This window comes from Anser brachyrhynchus, assembly GCF_964034855.1.
Source record: "Anser brachyrhynchus genome assembly, chromosome: 5".
NCBI lineage: Eukaryota > Metazoa > Chordata > Aves > Anseriformes > Anatidae > Anser > Anser brachyrhynchus.
The window spans coordinates 62,207,702-62,222,802 of record NC_137699.1 but is presented as its reverse complement, the minus strand read 5'-3'; the positions used below and the strand labels follow the sequence as shown (position 1 = coordinate 62,222,802).

At 45.4% G+C, this 15,101-nt stretch overlaps 1 protein-coding gene across 3 annotated transcripts; it reads right to left on the bottom strand.

Moving 5' to 3' along the window:
- Positions 1-137: 137 nt before the first annotated feature.
- Positions 138-11,564, bottom strand: TBPL2 (TATA-box binding protein like 2). 3 transcript variants are annotated; one of them, XM_080593812.1, is made up of 7 exons: positions 11,372-11,564; positions 7,938-8,338; positions 6,777-6,864; positions 6,316-6,407; positions 5,297-5,464; positions 4,133-4,227; positions 138-2,415 (listed from the first exon to the last, which is right to left on the bottom strand). In XM_080593812.1, the coding sequence occupies exons 1-7, from the start codon at positions 11,420-11,422 to the stop codon at positions 2,336-2,338; spliced, it is 975 nt and encodes a 324-aa protein (XP_080449938.1). In that variant the 5' UTR covers positions 11,423-11,564; the 3' UTR covers positions 138-2,335. The 3 variants fall into 3 exon arrangements, with proteins under 3 accessions (XP_080449938.1, XP_080449939.1, XP_080449940.1); XM_080593813.1 differs by having other exon boundaries at positions 4,133-4,191; XM_080593814.1 differs by having other exon boundaries at positions 11,376-11,500.
- Between the last annotated feature and the right edge of the window lie 3,537 nt (positions 11,565-15,101).

Below are 15,101 nucleotides of genomic sequence, written 5' to 3'. Positions count from 1 at the left end.
CAGCATCCACCGCAGATCTGTCACGGCACTTCCCATCTGTGCCTGGGTTCTGCTCTCTGGGGTGAAGGGGGTGCACACGTACCTCACACCCTCACTGGTCTGTACCTCAGCAGAAGCTATGGCTAACAAATATGTGATAGTATTTGGGTAATATTTCAGTACCAAGAGCCAACCTTTGCTTAAAAGAGGTCACAACTATTAATACACATCCTTAAACATGACAGGCTAGCAGATAGATGTCCTTGCCCCAGCCCCTGTATGGAGCCACAAGTCGAGATTAGTCAAGATTAAGAGGGGTACTGTCAGCCAGAATCAGACAGTGCTCTGTGGGAGGCTAGTGAGAAAACTGGGCATTCAAAGTAACAAAACCCCACATCAGGTCTTGAAGCACTACTGTCACTACAAAAAACTAAATGCCCCAGTTCAAAAGTAAAAACCCCAGCCCTTATTTTTTTCCTTCCTTGTGTATTTAAGTGCTACAAAATACTAGCATGGGCAGCACTGCATGGAAAGAACCAAGATACTTGTTTTTAAGACAAGTTACCATAGCAAACAAAGTTATCAGTAGCTCTGAAAAAGCACAGAGACCATTTCTTATCTTTAAAGCTTTATCCACACTTTTAAAGAGCATTGACTTCTCTGGTGAAATTATTCAGCTAGCTCTTAATGAAAAAGCAGATTTATTCCTTGAAGGAGGCTCACCTTAGATAAGCTTTCTCCCACCACCCCAATAAGAACAGGTTGTTGCTTTTCACTTGCAGGGATTCTGGTAATTCAAGCTTATCAGCTTTTACAGCTACAGTGCAAATAAAAGTTCAGCCCATAGCTGTGGAAAGTCCGCAGGGTTTGAAAACAAACAGAGAAGTAAGCCTCTGTTTAGAATAGATTTGAGTTTGGAAATACACAGTCTGATTGTGACAAAGAAGCTGATAACGTAGTCAAGACCAGTTTATCACAAGGAAGCGCATGAAGTTTTTCAAGCTTTCTTTCCAGAGGAGCAAAGGGACGGTTATGAAAGCACATGAGAGACATTACAGACAAGTTGAGGTCACGTCCGCACCAAGTCAGAAGTGAACTGGTGACAGCAAAACTAAGCCCGGTAAGACCGTGACGCCCTGCCCTGTATTCTGTATTACGCCGTCGCCCATAGTGTGGGTATCTATCGAGGCTGGCAGAGAGCCTTCAGCATGGGTTACGCTTAAGTCATCAAATAGCAACCTCTAGTGGCTCACGGAGCTTCCTGACAGATCTGTCCCACCTTTGGTAGAAAACAAGGGGAGGATACAAACACAAACACCAGCAGCCCTGTTCTGGAATAAAAACTTGGCTTCTTGGGAATCGTAGGAGGTACCAGAACAGTCAAGGGATCATCTTTACACTTTTCCTTGTCACGTTACCCACCTGAGCGTGACAGCTTCAGCAAAGGAAGCCTTGAATTCCCTTGGAGATGAGAGACAAAAGGAAATTACCAAATGCTTTCATGTAGTGCCATTGCCTGAGCTCAGATTAAATAACCTAGGTAATTAAGCCTTGAACATCCAAGACTTTGTTTTCTTCAAGTCCATTTTAAAAGTAGTTCCTAATTAACAAGTTTGCTTTTCAGGCCAAGCAAGCCTGAAGAGCATCTGAGAGGATTTCAGTAATGCAATTGGGTACCACTTTGTTAACCCATGTCAGACAAATTGCAGAATTGGCTTCATTCTCCCCCACCCCAGTTCCCCTTTACAGGTATGTTCCAACACTGTCAGGGTCCTTGAATGTGTTCTCTGAAAAGAGTATCAGCACCATTACATAAGTTTATCCAACCTGTGGGATTAGAGGGAGTCAGATGTCCTCTACGTTCACTGTCTTCAAAACATTGGAATCAAGTCATACTGGATTTTTAAGCTGTGTTGTAGACAAAAATATATTTTGAGTTTGAACATGAAAGTACTTCATTACAGGAGCTAACCTTCAGTACTTAAAGCTGAGAATTTTGATGTAGCTAGTTTGAAGTACATTGTTGATTCATCTGTTTAACAGGGATGAGGCACAAGGCTTCCATTACAAAATATAAGTGCAACCTTATTATGCTTTCTATTAAAAGCACATTTGTTTGGCAAATTTCTCAGCTTGACAGAAGTTGTCAGAACTCAAGTGGATTACAGACAGCAAATCTGCAAGCAAAAAAACTTTTCACAAACTATAGCAAGGCATCCGCATTTATAGCATTCAAAAAGTGTCATTTGCTTAATAGTCCACACCTGTACAATTGGGTCCAGGAATACCCTTGGCTTCTATTCCGTGCCTTGTATTACAAGCCTGTATATTACTGCTAGTTTCTTTATGGGCCGTGTTATGACGCTTTCTTGAAACCTTTTAGAATGGGATAGATGTTCTCAAATGCCTCATAGATTTCAGAACGCTCTTTTGCCCCTGTAAAGACATTCAGAAAAATAAAACCAACACATTAAAAATTAGAGCATTGAGAATAACTGAATGCACCTCAAATCTAATGATGAGATTAGAAACCATGAAGAAATGCAGCAGTTTAAATAAAAAATTCAAGAACTTTTGTCAAATACTAGTTTAAGGCAGAATTTTTATCATCTTACTTCTGCCACCTCGAAGAACAATTTATAGCTTGCTTTGCTTTAAGATTAGTTTTATGTTGTAGCACCAAAACAGCAGTCAGTTCCTCCTGACAGGTGCCAAACATTGGCTTTAAATAAAACCAGTCATAAGAATCAGTTTTATCTGCTTAACAATAACAGCTCTGCCTCTCGAGGAGTGGAAAGATGGAAACAAGAAATGAAGGGCGTTTATCCCATTCATTCACAGTTTGACAATTCCTCTCTCCCAGTTCCAAGCAGCTTTAAGGTTTGTTAGGTCACCTGTGATTTCCAAGCCATCCTTATCCACATTACCACAAGCAAATCTTTAATACCAGTGTTGCATGCCAACTGTACTGCAGCAGGGAGGAACAGTCCTTGCCAGTGATACTTGTCTACCACAAGAGTGTAATAGGCATTAACTACAAGCAAACTGCATTTAAATGAACTAACAATTGGACTAAGCTGTACCCAGGACAGATGTGTAAACTCTTCCACTTCCACGAGCACAGGACATGGTTAGACGTGACTAATTCGTCTGAGTTACCACAAGAACCTTTTGGGATTAGGGAAGAAATTCAGCTTAACAGATTCCATTTTGTCATTACAATTGGGCCCAGTGTTCACAGGCAAGGACTAGCTTTAGTCCTTCTGGGCATGCTTTGCACTCTAGGGTGTTAGTATATCCCCAGACATGTTCTGTTTGGGGGGTAGCCAGTATGTTTTCAGTGGGCCCAGAAGGAAGGTGGTGGGGCTTTAGAGGGGGAAGCATTTAAACTTCATCCTGACTGCTCTGCAGTTCAATTAGCTCCTGATCTATGATTGTGAGAAACTGTAAGGCTTCTTTTGCTGTTCACACACCTCAAAGCTCTGTCATAAATATACATGCAATGTTAGGTTCCTCTGGGAACCACAAGTACCCATTTACCTTTCTGTACAGCTGTGTAAAGGTATTTTCATAAGCTTTACAACAGAATGTGCTGGAAACATGCACTCACAGTTTAGCTTTTTTTTTGCCGTGGGATCCAAGGTACAGATATTTGCTGAGCACACTTACTCATAAGGCTTTTGCTCATGAGTTTGCCAAACTGTCTGGAACAGACTCTTACGTCTCCACCCTTTCCTCTAATAATCCTTAGTACATGTTGTCAGTGAAATGTTTTAAGAAGTTTGCTTCCTGTCCAATTTTAAATTGCCTATTGTGATATTCATATTTAAGCAACTGTGAGTGGTTACTGGCATGTCAGCCTCCTGTTGGGATTCAGTACGCTGACACAAAGCATTATGCTTTGAATAAAATAAAGATACTCAAGTTTAATGACACGGAAAGCTGAGACACTATATGAAGCAATATAAGGTTCTAGGGCAACAATACCGATATTATTATCCGCAGAAAACACAGATAAGCAGCAGTAGGCATGACAAAGATTGCTAAGTGGCTTACTGCAGCAAGATATCAGTTTAGTAATGCTCAATTTAAACACTTCCTTGGAAGATGTGGTAGCACTTGGTTACAGATAATACAGCAAGAGACCACTTACCAGTCAGTACAACTTTTCCAGACACAAAGATAAGCAACACTATCCTTGGTTTGACCATCCTATAAATAAGGCCAGGAAATAGTTCAGGTTCGTAGCTGTTTCAAAACAAGCAGGTAAGATTAGTAAAATGCAAGTACTGATTCAGTGTTGTATGCATGAAGTACTCTTTAACCATGCTGACAGCTGAGTAATTAAACCTACAGATTTTAGCTAGCTAGCCAGAGAAAGGCAGGTCAGGGTCTAAATGTCTTGGAGAAAAACCTAGTAAACCCAACTAGAGCTGGTAGTTCTCTGTGCCTACTTTTAAATGCATATGAGCCACTTCTGAATCTGATTTTCCATAGATCCAAGTAGCTTAAAAGCTGCTTCAATTAAATCTGAATTGTTTAATCTTTTTTTTTCCTATTCACAGTCTGCAGTGAATAAGTATGCTACCTATGCTTTGACATTGCACTTGGAAGTAATAGGAGACTTGTAGAACTCTGATCACCAGTACAGCTCAGATTAAACAAAAGTTCCTGGTGTACATTTCTCTGTATGTAGCTGATATGCTGCAACACAGGATTGTCAAACAATATTCATGGACAAAGAAAGCTTTCACAAAATAGATTCTCTTTGTTAACCAAAGCAGCAATTAGCTTCTTGCAATTTGTGAACCCTTCATCTTAACCGGCTCTCGTGTACCTCCCATTTACCCCGAAGTGCTCAAACGCAGGGGGTATGCTCTCTATTACGAGGTTTCCAAAGCTGCTGCTAACAGCATCCCTGCAAGGAGGAAGCAGTGAGCACCACAAGGAGGGAAGTTCTGCAGAGCCCATCCCTGTTGCATTGCACCAGTTTCAGGCACTGGAAGCTTTGCTGCCAGCTGCAGTACGTCACCGTAGCAATTAAGCAGAGGGTCATTTTGGCCTGTGCCCCACTCAGAACAGGAGTTATTGCAAAAAAAATAAGCCCTACTGTCCGTATTTTAACATATTACCTACAGCCACTTCTTTTGTCCACTGAACCAGTTTTGGTGAGCAAAATATGTGCTTGATATTCAGTACCCAGTTAATTACTGCATTATTTTGCCAGGCTTGTATGACTTCAGAAATTGAGTTTCTTTACAGCTTACAAAGACAATGCTCCAAGCTACGTGGTGCCATACCTCTCCCTCCCACGTACCTGCTGAACTGCTGGTGAGTGAGAACCAACCCCTCCAGCCGGATGGGGAACCTCACATCACAGCTCCCAACCATGTTCTGGATCTTGAAGTCCAGGAACTTGGCAGGGAAGCCCAGCTTCTGCACCACGCGCGCGTACTTCCTTGCTGCGAGCCGTGACTGCTCTTCACTGAGGGAAGAGCAGAAGGGGGAAGCAGCTGTGTTGAGTGCTTTCTTCTGCTCTGAAGCTGGAATTCAGGTTAGAGCCACCACCATGTTAATCTGTACTCCAGAAAAAGGTATGCTAATGCTCCAAATAGTAAGATTCTACCCCCAAAACCACTTCAGTGAGCTAAAAGGAATGACACACTTTGGTGTTCATTTTCCCGTGGTTTAACTGAGCACACTGGAGCATGTTACATCGCCCAGAGGTTTCCCCTGTCCAAGGATTACAGGGCAGTGTCTCATCCCTCAGACTGAAGCTGATCCAGGAGGGAGACTGCAGATACCAGTGCAGTCATCTAACTAGGTAGAGATCAGAGAATAGGCCTTCTAAGCTGTAAGTTAAGACCCTAAACTGTCAATGAGATGATGCATTGAAAAAAATATATCAAGGCAGATGCTGAACTTGAGGACAAAACCTTCAGAGTACAGAAATTTTTGCTTTTCCCCAGCTCCCATTTTCTCTAGAGGCAGATGTGTTGACTAGTGAAGCCAGACACCAAAAGAGAGACTTGACAGACACAAGTTATGTCCCAACTCACTTTAAAGTCAGTGAGAAATGCAAATAAACCCTTAACAACTCCTGGGCATTTTAGCAGCTTTTTTGCTAATGTCTGCTCAGCTCAATCTATATTCAGGGGCAGAAGCATGCGGTTCAGTAATTACTGAACTCCTGTCATGAAGAAAAATAGACATTTTCAAGACTAGTGCTTCATTTTTCTTGTAGTTAATAGCAAGCTTTTTGCTAGATAATTTAAACAAGGCTTTTGGTCAGCTGTATGACCTTAGAGGAGAGAAAAGCAAAAAAAAACAACCCACCTTTTTGCTCCTGTACAGACCATTTTTCCTGAACTGAAGATAAGGGCTGTTGTTCGTGGTTCCCTGATTCTCATGATCACCGCAGCAAATCTCTACAAATCCAAAGGAAAAGCTCGCAGTCAAGCCGAGATATTTAGCTGGTACCACGTCTATTCGTTCTCTCAAGAATTAACACTTCCACAAAGCTCAGCACATGCCTTTACTTTGCAAAAGTGTTGTTTTATGTATATTTCAGGGTGGTAAATACTTCCCTACAACCTGTGGGTTTAAGACTGCCATCATGGGACCACTGTTTGTTCCCTTACATTTTTGTTGAGCAGTCTGAAGTCACTTACAGAAATTCCCACCTATTCCCAGTGAATTTCTGCAACACAGGTCAGAAATTAACAAATTTAGAAATTAATAAAGAAATTAATATATATTAATAAATAAGGGAATAAAGCTTAGCCCTCAAGATTTACCTTTGGGTTATACTCCGCATTTCTGGCATGCAGAGCTATGTTCTTCAGATCTAGTTTGCAAGCCAAGTTTACAGTCGACACTATATTCCTAAGGAATGAGAAAGGGATTTTCTTATTGCAAAAGCAAGGCATTACAGAGCAAAACCCCAACATTATTAGCTAACGCAAAGCCACAGCCCAATTAATAGTTGCCATCAACTAATTTCCTGCCTTCCTCTTCCCCACTCTAGTACTAAGCTACTTTTGGCAGAATTTAAGTAATTCAATATCAAGATTAGTTTTTCACAGGAGGAAATATAACAAGGCACAAAATTGTTAGTCCCTGAATACTAAGTTTGTGCATCTTCCAATAACTACAACACTTTTTTTTTTTACTGCTTTGTAATACTCCATAATGGTGCAATTCAGAGTTATTACTGCACTGGTAAGGTAGGTAAGGGTACGTTAGTCTCTAGAGGTTTAAGTTCTCTATATTTGCTCTAGCCCAGACAGGATCAGATCTTTTTAAAGGCGGCCAGGGTCCCTCTCACTTCTTTTCATGTCCCTTTCCTTTGCTCAGTTCAGACTCTTCTTTCTCTCAGGAGAGCAGACAGATCTTTAAACCCTTGGAGTCTATTGTCATCCTCAGCATTCTCCTTGCTGGAAGGAAACCTTTTCAAGTGTTTTCTGTCTTGTCCTGCAGACAGAAGTAACTAGCAATGCATACTGTACAGTAAGTCATTCTACCAAATGCTTCTCCTATGGAGAGACTTCCTCTCCTGCCTCCCAGGAGAAAGTCTTCCCCCTTAAGAAGCCAGAGGCATTTCAGATGCTTACTCAACCAGCATGTTTATCAAGTCCACTCTCCTCTGTTTTGCTAAGCTGTATTGTTCCATGCCATTTCTATTTTGCATTCTTCAGCACAGTATCTAGTTGCCTTCCAATATTGTCTGTTCATTTGCTCCACCTCTCAAAGAAAAATAAACAGTGCCCACCCTTTTTCCCTTCCCTAGTTTCATGGGTGGGCTTATTTAAGACCAAACCACACTTGCTACATCCCCTAGTAAGCGAGAAGTCAGCAATACCTTGCACTTCAAGCAAAACACAGCTAATTTTCAACGAGACTGATCTTCAATGAAGATGGTGCTGTTCCTGTAACTTATATATGCTGCATAAACTTACTGTAACTGAGGAACTATGCCAGAGCTTTCTGAAGCAGGTGTCACTGGGGTCACAGGAGTCATTGGTGTCAGAGGGGGACACACACTGGACTCTTCAGGGGATGGCTGAGTTGCATCTGGGCATAAGCTGCTTTCATTCACGAAGATACCACTGTCCTGGTTTCTTGATACTGACCCATCAAGCTTCTCTTGCATTTCATGACCATCCTCAGATAGGTTTTGCTCTTTGTTATCTTGAGTAATATCTGGAAGAAAGCTGAGGTCCACAGAGGAGAAGTCTGCAGGAAGCTCCTTGAGCTGATTAAATTGAGAACCAAACGATCCATCTTCAGTTTGAATCGGAAGGTCCACATCATAAGGGCTCATGGAAGTAAACAGCTGAGGACTAGCTGAGAGGTCATCCTTGAATTGAGAAAAAGTGTGTCACTAAGGATCTTATATTAAAACATTTACTTCAACTGGGAGACTACATTAAGGTACGTTTTCTATTCAATCGAGAAGTTCCAATTATTTTTCCCCATAAGTATTATAGAGAGAACAGTCTTAAGATTTGAAAGGGTATCATTTGCTTGTCTGTCAGCATATAAAAACAGATAGCTTTTCCCCCAAATGATTTTTAGAGTGGATATGCACATTTTCCCACCGCATTTCAAAGGCGGTCTAGAATACGTCAGTAATGCCACAAATTGAGAAACCGTGCGTATACCTCCGGCAGTAATTGGAGGAACAATGCTGGCGCTTTGCCCTTCGCAGCCTTCGTCGTGCCTCAGTTACATACATAACCAACATAACTGTTAGCGAGTTTTTCCAAGGAAGACAGCTGGCATTTTCTGGCCGGCTTTCACTCTCGTTCAGTATATTGCCGTTTCCCCTCGCTGCTACCAGGGGACAGTGTGTCAGCGTTGTGTTAGATTTGTGCAATAGAGGGCAGCAGTTCACAGACGCACGAGCGAATTAAGCATTCAGCTGCAGGAGGTTACCAGAGTAATTCAAGCGAGAAGCAGTCAGCAAAGCCAGAATCCTTCCCAGATCAAGCGATTAAGGCATTCAACATATCTGCAAGCAAGTTCTTGCATACTAATGCCCTCCTTTATCAGCATCACTTAAAAAAGAATTAAAAGCGTTTTAGAGGCATTGTGGCATTGAGAAGGCAAGAGTTCAGGAATTTATTCCCTTATTCATGTGGGCACAAGCCTCTAGTCAGTGGAAAGCTTCTTCCAAGAAGGAGATTGCTGCTGCTACCCACAGCAGGTGACAGCTTGGAGTAGATGATCCGTACAAGAGGTTTTGTGTGCATTTAAGCAATTTTAGCACCGAGGACTTAAACTGAAGCACAAATCAGAACACAAAACTGCACACAAGACAGAGGCCCTCAAGTTGGCAGCGACTGCCTGAGCTCCGGAGGGAGCAGGGTTTCCAGATCAATGCTTCGCAGCCCGGAGCTAGCGCTGCTCTATGCTCTGCGCTGATCAGCTCAGCCAACAGCACGGCCGCGCGTGCTCTGCACACGAGGAGGTCTCTGCACCTAGTTCCTCTGCAGTACGTCTGCCTGGAGAAAGCACTTGCAGCTTGGAGGACTCTTGTGACAAATCTTTGCTGAGAACCCTTAGTGTAAATATGGATACAAGCAGGTCTAGCTCTGAAGTGTGAATACCTGGGGGGTTCAAAACTGTTTGTAAAGCTGGCTTCTAGATGCAGAGCCCCATATGAGATCTGGGGCAGAGCACTACTGAATGAAACCTCAGCCCCTCAGCTCTTTGGAAAACAGGACCCAAGAATTGGCAAGTCCGATCCACATCTTAAGCCACCCAAGTCAGATACAAGTTACTTTAAAACAGTAGATGGTTACTTACAAATAGCAATACATTATGGAATAAGTATTTTAAATTTTAGCTTTTTTTTTTGTTAGGAGAAGGAAAGCACAGTCTCTTTAAGACCTCCAATAGACCAAGACTTATCTATATAAGACTCAGCTAGGAAAGTTTTCTGTCAACCACAATGTGCAGAAGATGGTACAAAAAAAAGCCTTGTCACTGCAAGCCTGCAAGACTACTCACACATCAGACATCTTGAGAAATAATGGTCAAAAAAACAATTGCAAAGCAGTTTGTGGTATCGCTTAAAGAAAGAAGCTAGTAGATGAATGGTACAAGAGACAAGAAGCTTTAGACCACTGAAAAAAATAAAAAACAGGTAAACTGCTTAAAGTAGATAGAAATAGAAAGCAAATCTTTCTTTCTCAGAACAATTGCATGGAAAGTTGGAGAGAAAAAGCCCTTATAGGGTTAAGCACTGGGGAAGATTGCTCTCTTGTTAGACAGATGCTCAGGGACTTCGAAAGGGGGCACAAGACCATGTTTATCTTGGGCTGGCTGCCAAGGGTTATTACTATAGACTCCACGTTAATTAACTTCACTGAAGGCCCCATCAGCTGCATAGCTTCAGACACTTCCCAGCAGCTCCAGAAAGGAGATTTTACACACAGATCCTGCCTGAGATCACCAGGTTTGAGGGGAAACAGCCATTTTGGTTCCACTGCAGTAGTCCATGTGACCCAGGTATACATAAATCAAATCCAGCTTTTTTAGCAACAGATGTTGCTTTTTTTAATGGCACCCCATTCATCTTCTTCTATCAAATACCCCAACAAATCTGAAATAGCAAATTTAGCTGCATTTGTAAAACCCTGGTTATACTTCACCATGTTACGCAGCTTATGGGGCAAGTTCAGAGGGCTTTGCTGACTGCCACCAGTAGATCTCTGGATTTAAGCAGCTTGGATTCTACTTTCTGGGGTGTAAAATAGTTTAAGATAGGAGGTAGCAAGTCAGTGAAAAGGAGCACATGCAGATGAAGAAGTTGTGTCCCTTGGGTGAACGCAAGGCTCAGCTGAGGAGCCCAGCCCTCTCCCAGTCTCAGCCTGTTATCTCTACAACCACCTGCAGCAGTCCCTTCCACCAGGAGGGACGTTTTTAATAGATAAAAAAGATTTTTCCAACAGTTTGCCAGCCAACACCAAGAGATCAGAGCCTCCTGCCCTCTCAGGGCCTACACCTCCTGGTCCTTGTGAGCAGCGCTCCCTCAGCCTGTCCCCACAACAGAGGGGCTCTGGCCTCTGAGCATCCTGTGGATGTGCTCCAACAGCCCCACGTCCGTATAAATAAATCACTTGGGGGGTTAAAGGCATGAAAAATCCTCAGAGAAAGGAGAAAAGCCACCCTAATACCACAGGAAAACAGGGGAGGGCCTAATGGTGACGCTATACTTGGGAGGTGGGCGGGAAAAACTTCCTCAGCGCGGCGTTGGTGGTATAGTGGTGAGCATAGCTGCCTTCCAAGCAGTTGACCCGGGTTCGATTCCCGGCCAACGCAGTCATTTTTTTTTTCTAAATCACTTTATTTTTTAACTTTTCCCCCCCCTCTCCCGGCCCGGTACCTGCCCGGTGCAGTGCTCCAGGTACCTCTCCAGCGGCGAGGCGCCATCCATGGGCGCGGACCCCCACCTGCCCCTCCCGGCCCCAGCTTTAAGGCAGGGGCCGGCAGCAGGGGCCAGGTGCAGCTCGTTGGAAGCGGGGCCCGGCCCGAAACGTGTGGGTCGTGCTCCCCCCCCCCCCCGAAGGGACACAAGCAGCCTTTTGGGGTGTGCTTCACCCTGGGGAGGTGCTGGAGATATCGGGGTTCTGCTTTGTGCTCGCCATCAGCCTACAAGCAGAGCTGGTGCCTGCGCTCTCCTCCTGTAGGGCTGCAGAAAAAGCAGGGGGCTGGTGCTTTAACGGTGCAAAGATAAAGCTTGGCCTGAGCAACGGGCCCTTAATTTCTCCCACCTGCCTCATCAAGTGCAATAAACCGCAGCTGGTCCTGCGACAAGAGCTGGCTCCCCTCTGACTGTGAGAGCAGCCCCAAATTACAAACTTCAGACCGGAGGCGTTGCGGTGAAGTTGCCCATCCCCAGCTGGGCCGGGGCTGCCAACACTTCCCAAAAACTACGGAAGGGCCTAGGCGCGATGTGGCTGCCAACGCTGCTTCTCCTGGGCGCTTCTCGACGCGATGTTGGCTGCCAGGCTTGTTCCTCCTGTCCCGTCCCGTCGCTGCGTGCTGATGGATGGATGGGTTTCTGCAGAGGCACAGCGGGGGACGTGTCCTTTTCCCTGTCTGGGCTGGTGTACGCAGTGATGGCTGTTATCGATACACCTGCTGCTCTGCTTACAGGTCTGCTCGCCGGTGTGAGATTTGCTTGTGAACAGCTGGCTTGGCTGAAGGAACCCTTCAGAAGAAGATGTCAAGGTCTGCATGTGCAGAGGGTCTTCAGGAGGTGCTGCCAGGCTCTTCTCACCGCCCCAGGGGTGTGGAGGATGGGGTTTGGATCCTATATCCATAAGGCAGAGCGTACGTGGCTGACGAGCATCCCTCCCTCCTCAGCACAGCCTGCTGGGCTGGTTTCGTGGTGCTTTTGGGACTCGCCTTGCCCTGATGCTTTGCAGATGCCAAATCCTCCTGGTCCCAGAACAATTCAGCCTCAGGCAGGTTGCTCTATGTTACCCAGCCCGTCCTGCAGCGGCCAGGAAGTGAAGCAAGGAGAGGACTCTCCAAGAGGCTGCATGGGGAGTTACAGAGGCTGGTGGAGCTGGCTCAGACCAACTCACGATGGTCAGAACTAAAACGTCCCCTTTGGGGATGACTGGCGGTTGAAGTGGTTGCAGACAGCTCCGCAGGACAGTGTTTGGCACTCCCCCAGCGCGTGAGCACAATTGCTGTGCTTAAATTAGGAAACTGGAGTACTGTGGTGGCCGTGGTGTTCCCTGGTTGCACTGCAGCCATAATACTAATTCTCTAATCAGTCTATTTAGTCCTTTGACGCACGGCCAATATCAGTGTATAAGCAATATCAGGTGTATAATTAACTGCAGAAGCCCCTGGAGATACGTTCATCCTTCAGCATTGAGGTCTGACCTGTCTGCATGACGTGAAGTGGAGATGGGGATGTCAAACCACGGCATTTAAGTGATGGAGAGAGCTTACGTCAGAGGTGAACATAAAATACAAGTCGCTTAATGTCGCTGTTACTTCTCACCTGGGATAGGGGCATCTGCAGGTGGCAAGGGCACCAGTGGGAAGCGATGCCTGCTGCTGAGCCCCTGTGGTTTTGGGTAAGTCATGGGGTTTGGTGCCTCCTCTGTTCGGTGGGTTGAGGATCATTTACCCTTCCTGTAGGCGGAGGAGAAGGGAAAAGCCTGCTGTGAGATGGTGCTCTGCCTTCTACAGCAGGAGGCTCTGCCCCTGCCATGACTTGGACGGTGCTAATTTCAGATGTATCACTTGGCACTCATGAGACTCATCTGCTGGGTTTCTGATCATCCAGGTCAAACAACATCAGAAAGCGCAGCTATTTTTTTTCCCCATCTCAACTTAGAAAAGATTCCTTCCGTCTCAAGCCTCATTTATTTTACTTTTTCCCCCTCTGGGAAGCGGCAGCCACACCGAGACAGAGCCGAGGTGACTCAGGAGCAGCCGCTGCTCATTGCTCAGGAGCAGCCGCGCACCGGAGGCGACGGCTGCGTGCGGCCCCAAACGGCGCAGCCAGCTTCGGGCTGGGTGAGTCACCTGAAGCGCAGGGTTAGCGTAATGATGAGGCGTCACGAGTTCTCAGTTAGCAAATTGCTTAATTTTCCTGAGAAAGTTGGTGATTAGAGCAACAATAAGAGCTTTGCGCATCCTTTTGAACAGCGATTCGGTATCGTTCTTCCTCGGATAACCGATTGGAGAAGACTAATCCGCAGAGCTTCTACTGACTTTCCTGTATCAGTCTCTTAGCTGTTTCTGTATTGCACATTCCTGCATTATCTGGGTGCTACAATCTGGTTAGCAGACAGTACTAATCACAGGAGACTTCCAAAAGCCTGGAAGGGCCGAGGAACAGACCAGTGAGGAAGCTCTACCTGTTTTATTCATTAATGCTCCCGACAGCCGCCTTCTATTCCAGCACCCCGTAAATGCTTTGCTGCTTGCTTTGAAGTTACTTAATCTGGTTGGGCTCTATCTTATCTTTTTCAGGAGCCACTTTGGGAATTAAAAGCCCGTGGCTGGCAGCATTCTGCTACTGCTCACCTGAGCTTTATGCTAAACTTTTATAGCTGTAATTGTCCCTGAAGAGCGTGGTGTCTCTTGTATAGCTTGCATCTGCAGGAGCCCTCGCTGCCTACAGAATTAAAGCCATGCCTTTGGAGGAGATAAAAGAGCAGCTGAGAGCGGGATCACCTTCCAAGAAAAGACTCGTTTATTAAGTACAAGTTATCTCTACTTGCAGCATCTTCCAATTACCCCATTGCTCTACGCTTTCGTACCAACGGCAGAATCAGTCCGGTGGCAGAGCGGATTCCTTCTGTTTGGTTTTGCTCTGTTTTGGTCCCTGTGCCAGGGATGTAGGTGCAGGGGGGTGCTGCACAGGAGCCCAGAGGGGGTCAGGGAGGGTGGCAGGAGAGCTGCAGTGAGGTCCGTGGGCTGTGCAGGAGCTGGCAAGGCTCACCAGAGGCAGCTGCAGCCCGAAAAGGAGCTCAGAGGGAGCACATCAGTCTCTGACAAGTGCGTCCATTGCACTCTCATACCTACCTGTCCCATAATACTCCATCCTAGGCCTGGCCAACACCTGCCAGTGACAGTAGATATTAGACTTATTGCCAGGGAAGGAGAGAAAACACCATGACTGTTCAATGAGTAATAGTGAGCAATTGGACATTTAATTGTGAGTAATTAAGTGTGTCATCATGGGGCTATGCTGGTGTAAATAGGAACAGGATCAGGCCCATTAGATTTGACATCTGGTCCTGGCTTGCCCTGTGTCAATTAGGAGTGACCCTCTTACAGGGCTGTGGTCTGGATGACTTGAAATTGGGCCAGAATCCAGTTTAATTTTCCAGATTCACAGGGTGATGAGAAGAAGGGCTGTAACTTCTCCTTTATCGCCCTGTGCTATCTGTCCATCCCTGCACCAGATGACGCCGCCCAGGTCGCGCAGTGGTAAGGGCACCTCGTCTTTGTCCCAGCCAAACTGGGGCTCTCCTGTTCCCTGCCAGTGACAGCGATGGGGGATTTGGCACTCTTTGCCAACACCAGTTTACTCCCAGCGTTTGTCAGCTAAAGTGAGCATCTCCCATGCTTGCTGGTAGAGA

Excerpts from the sequence above, each read along its gene's own strand:
- TBPL2 (XM_080593812.1), bottom strand. The coding sequence starts at position 11,422 with ATGGATGGCGCCTCGCCGCTGGAGAGGTACCTGGAGCACTGCACCGGG. Across the intron at positions 5,465-6,315 it reads GTCTGTACAGGAGCAAAAAG|TGAAGAGCAGTCACGGCTCG; the intron begins GTGGGTTGTTTT and ends CTCTTCCCTCAG. Across the intron at positions 2,416-4,132 it reads TGGAAAAGTTGTACTGACTG|GGGCAAAAGAGCGTTCTGAA; the intron begins GTAAGTGGTCTC and ends ATGTCTTTACAG.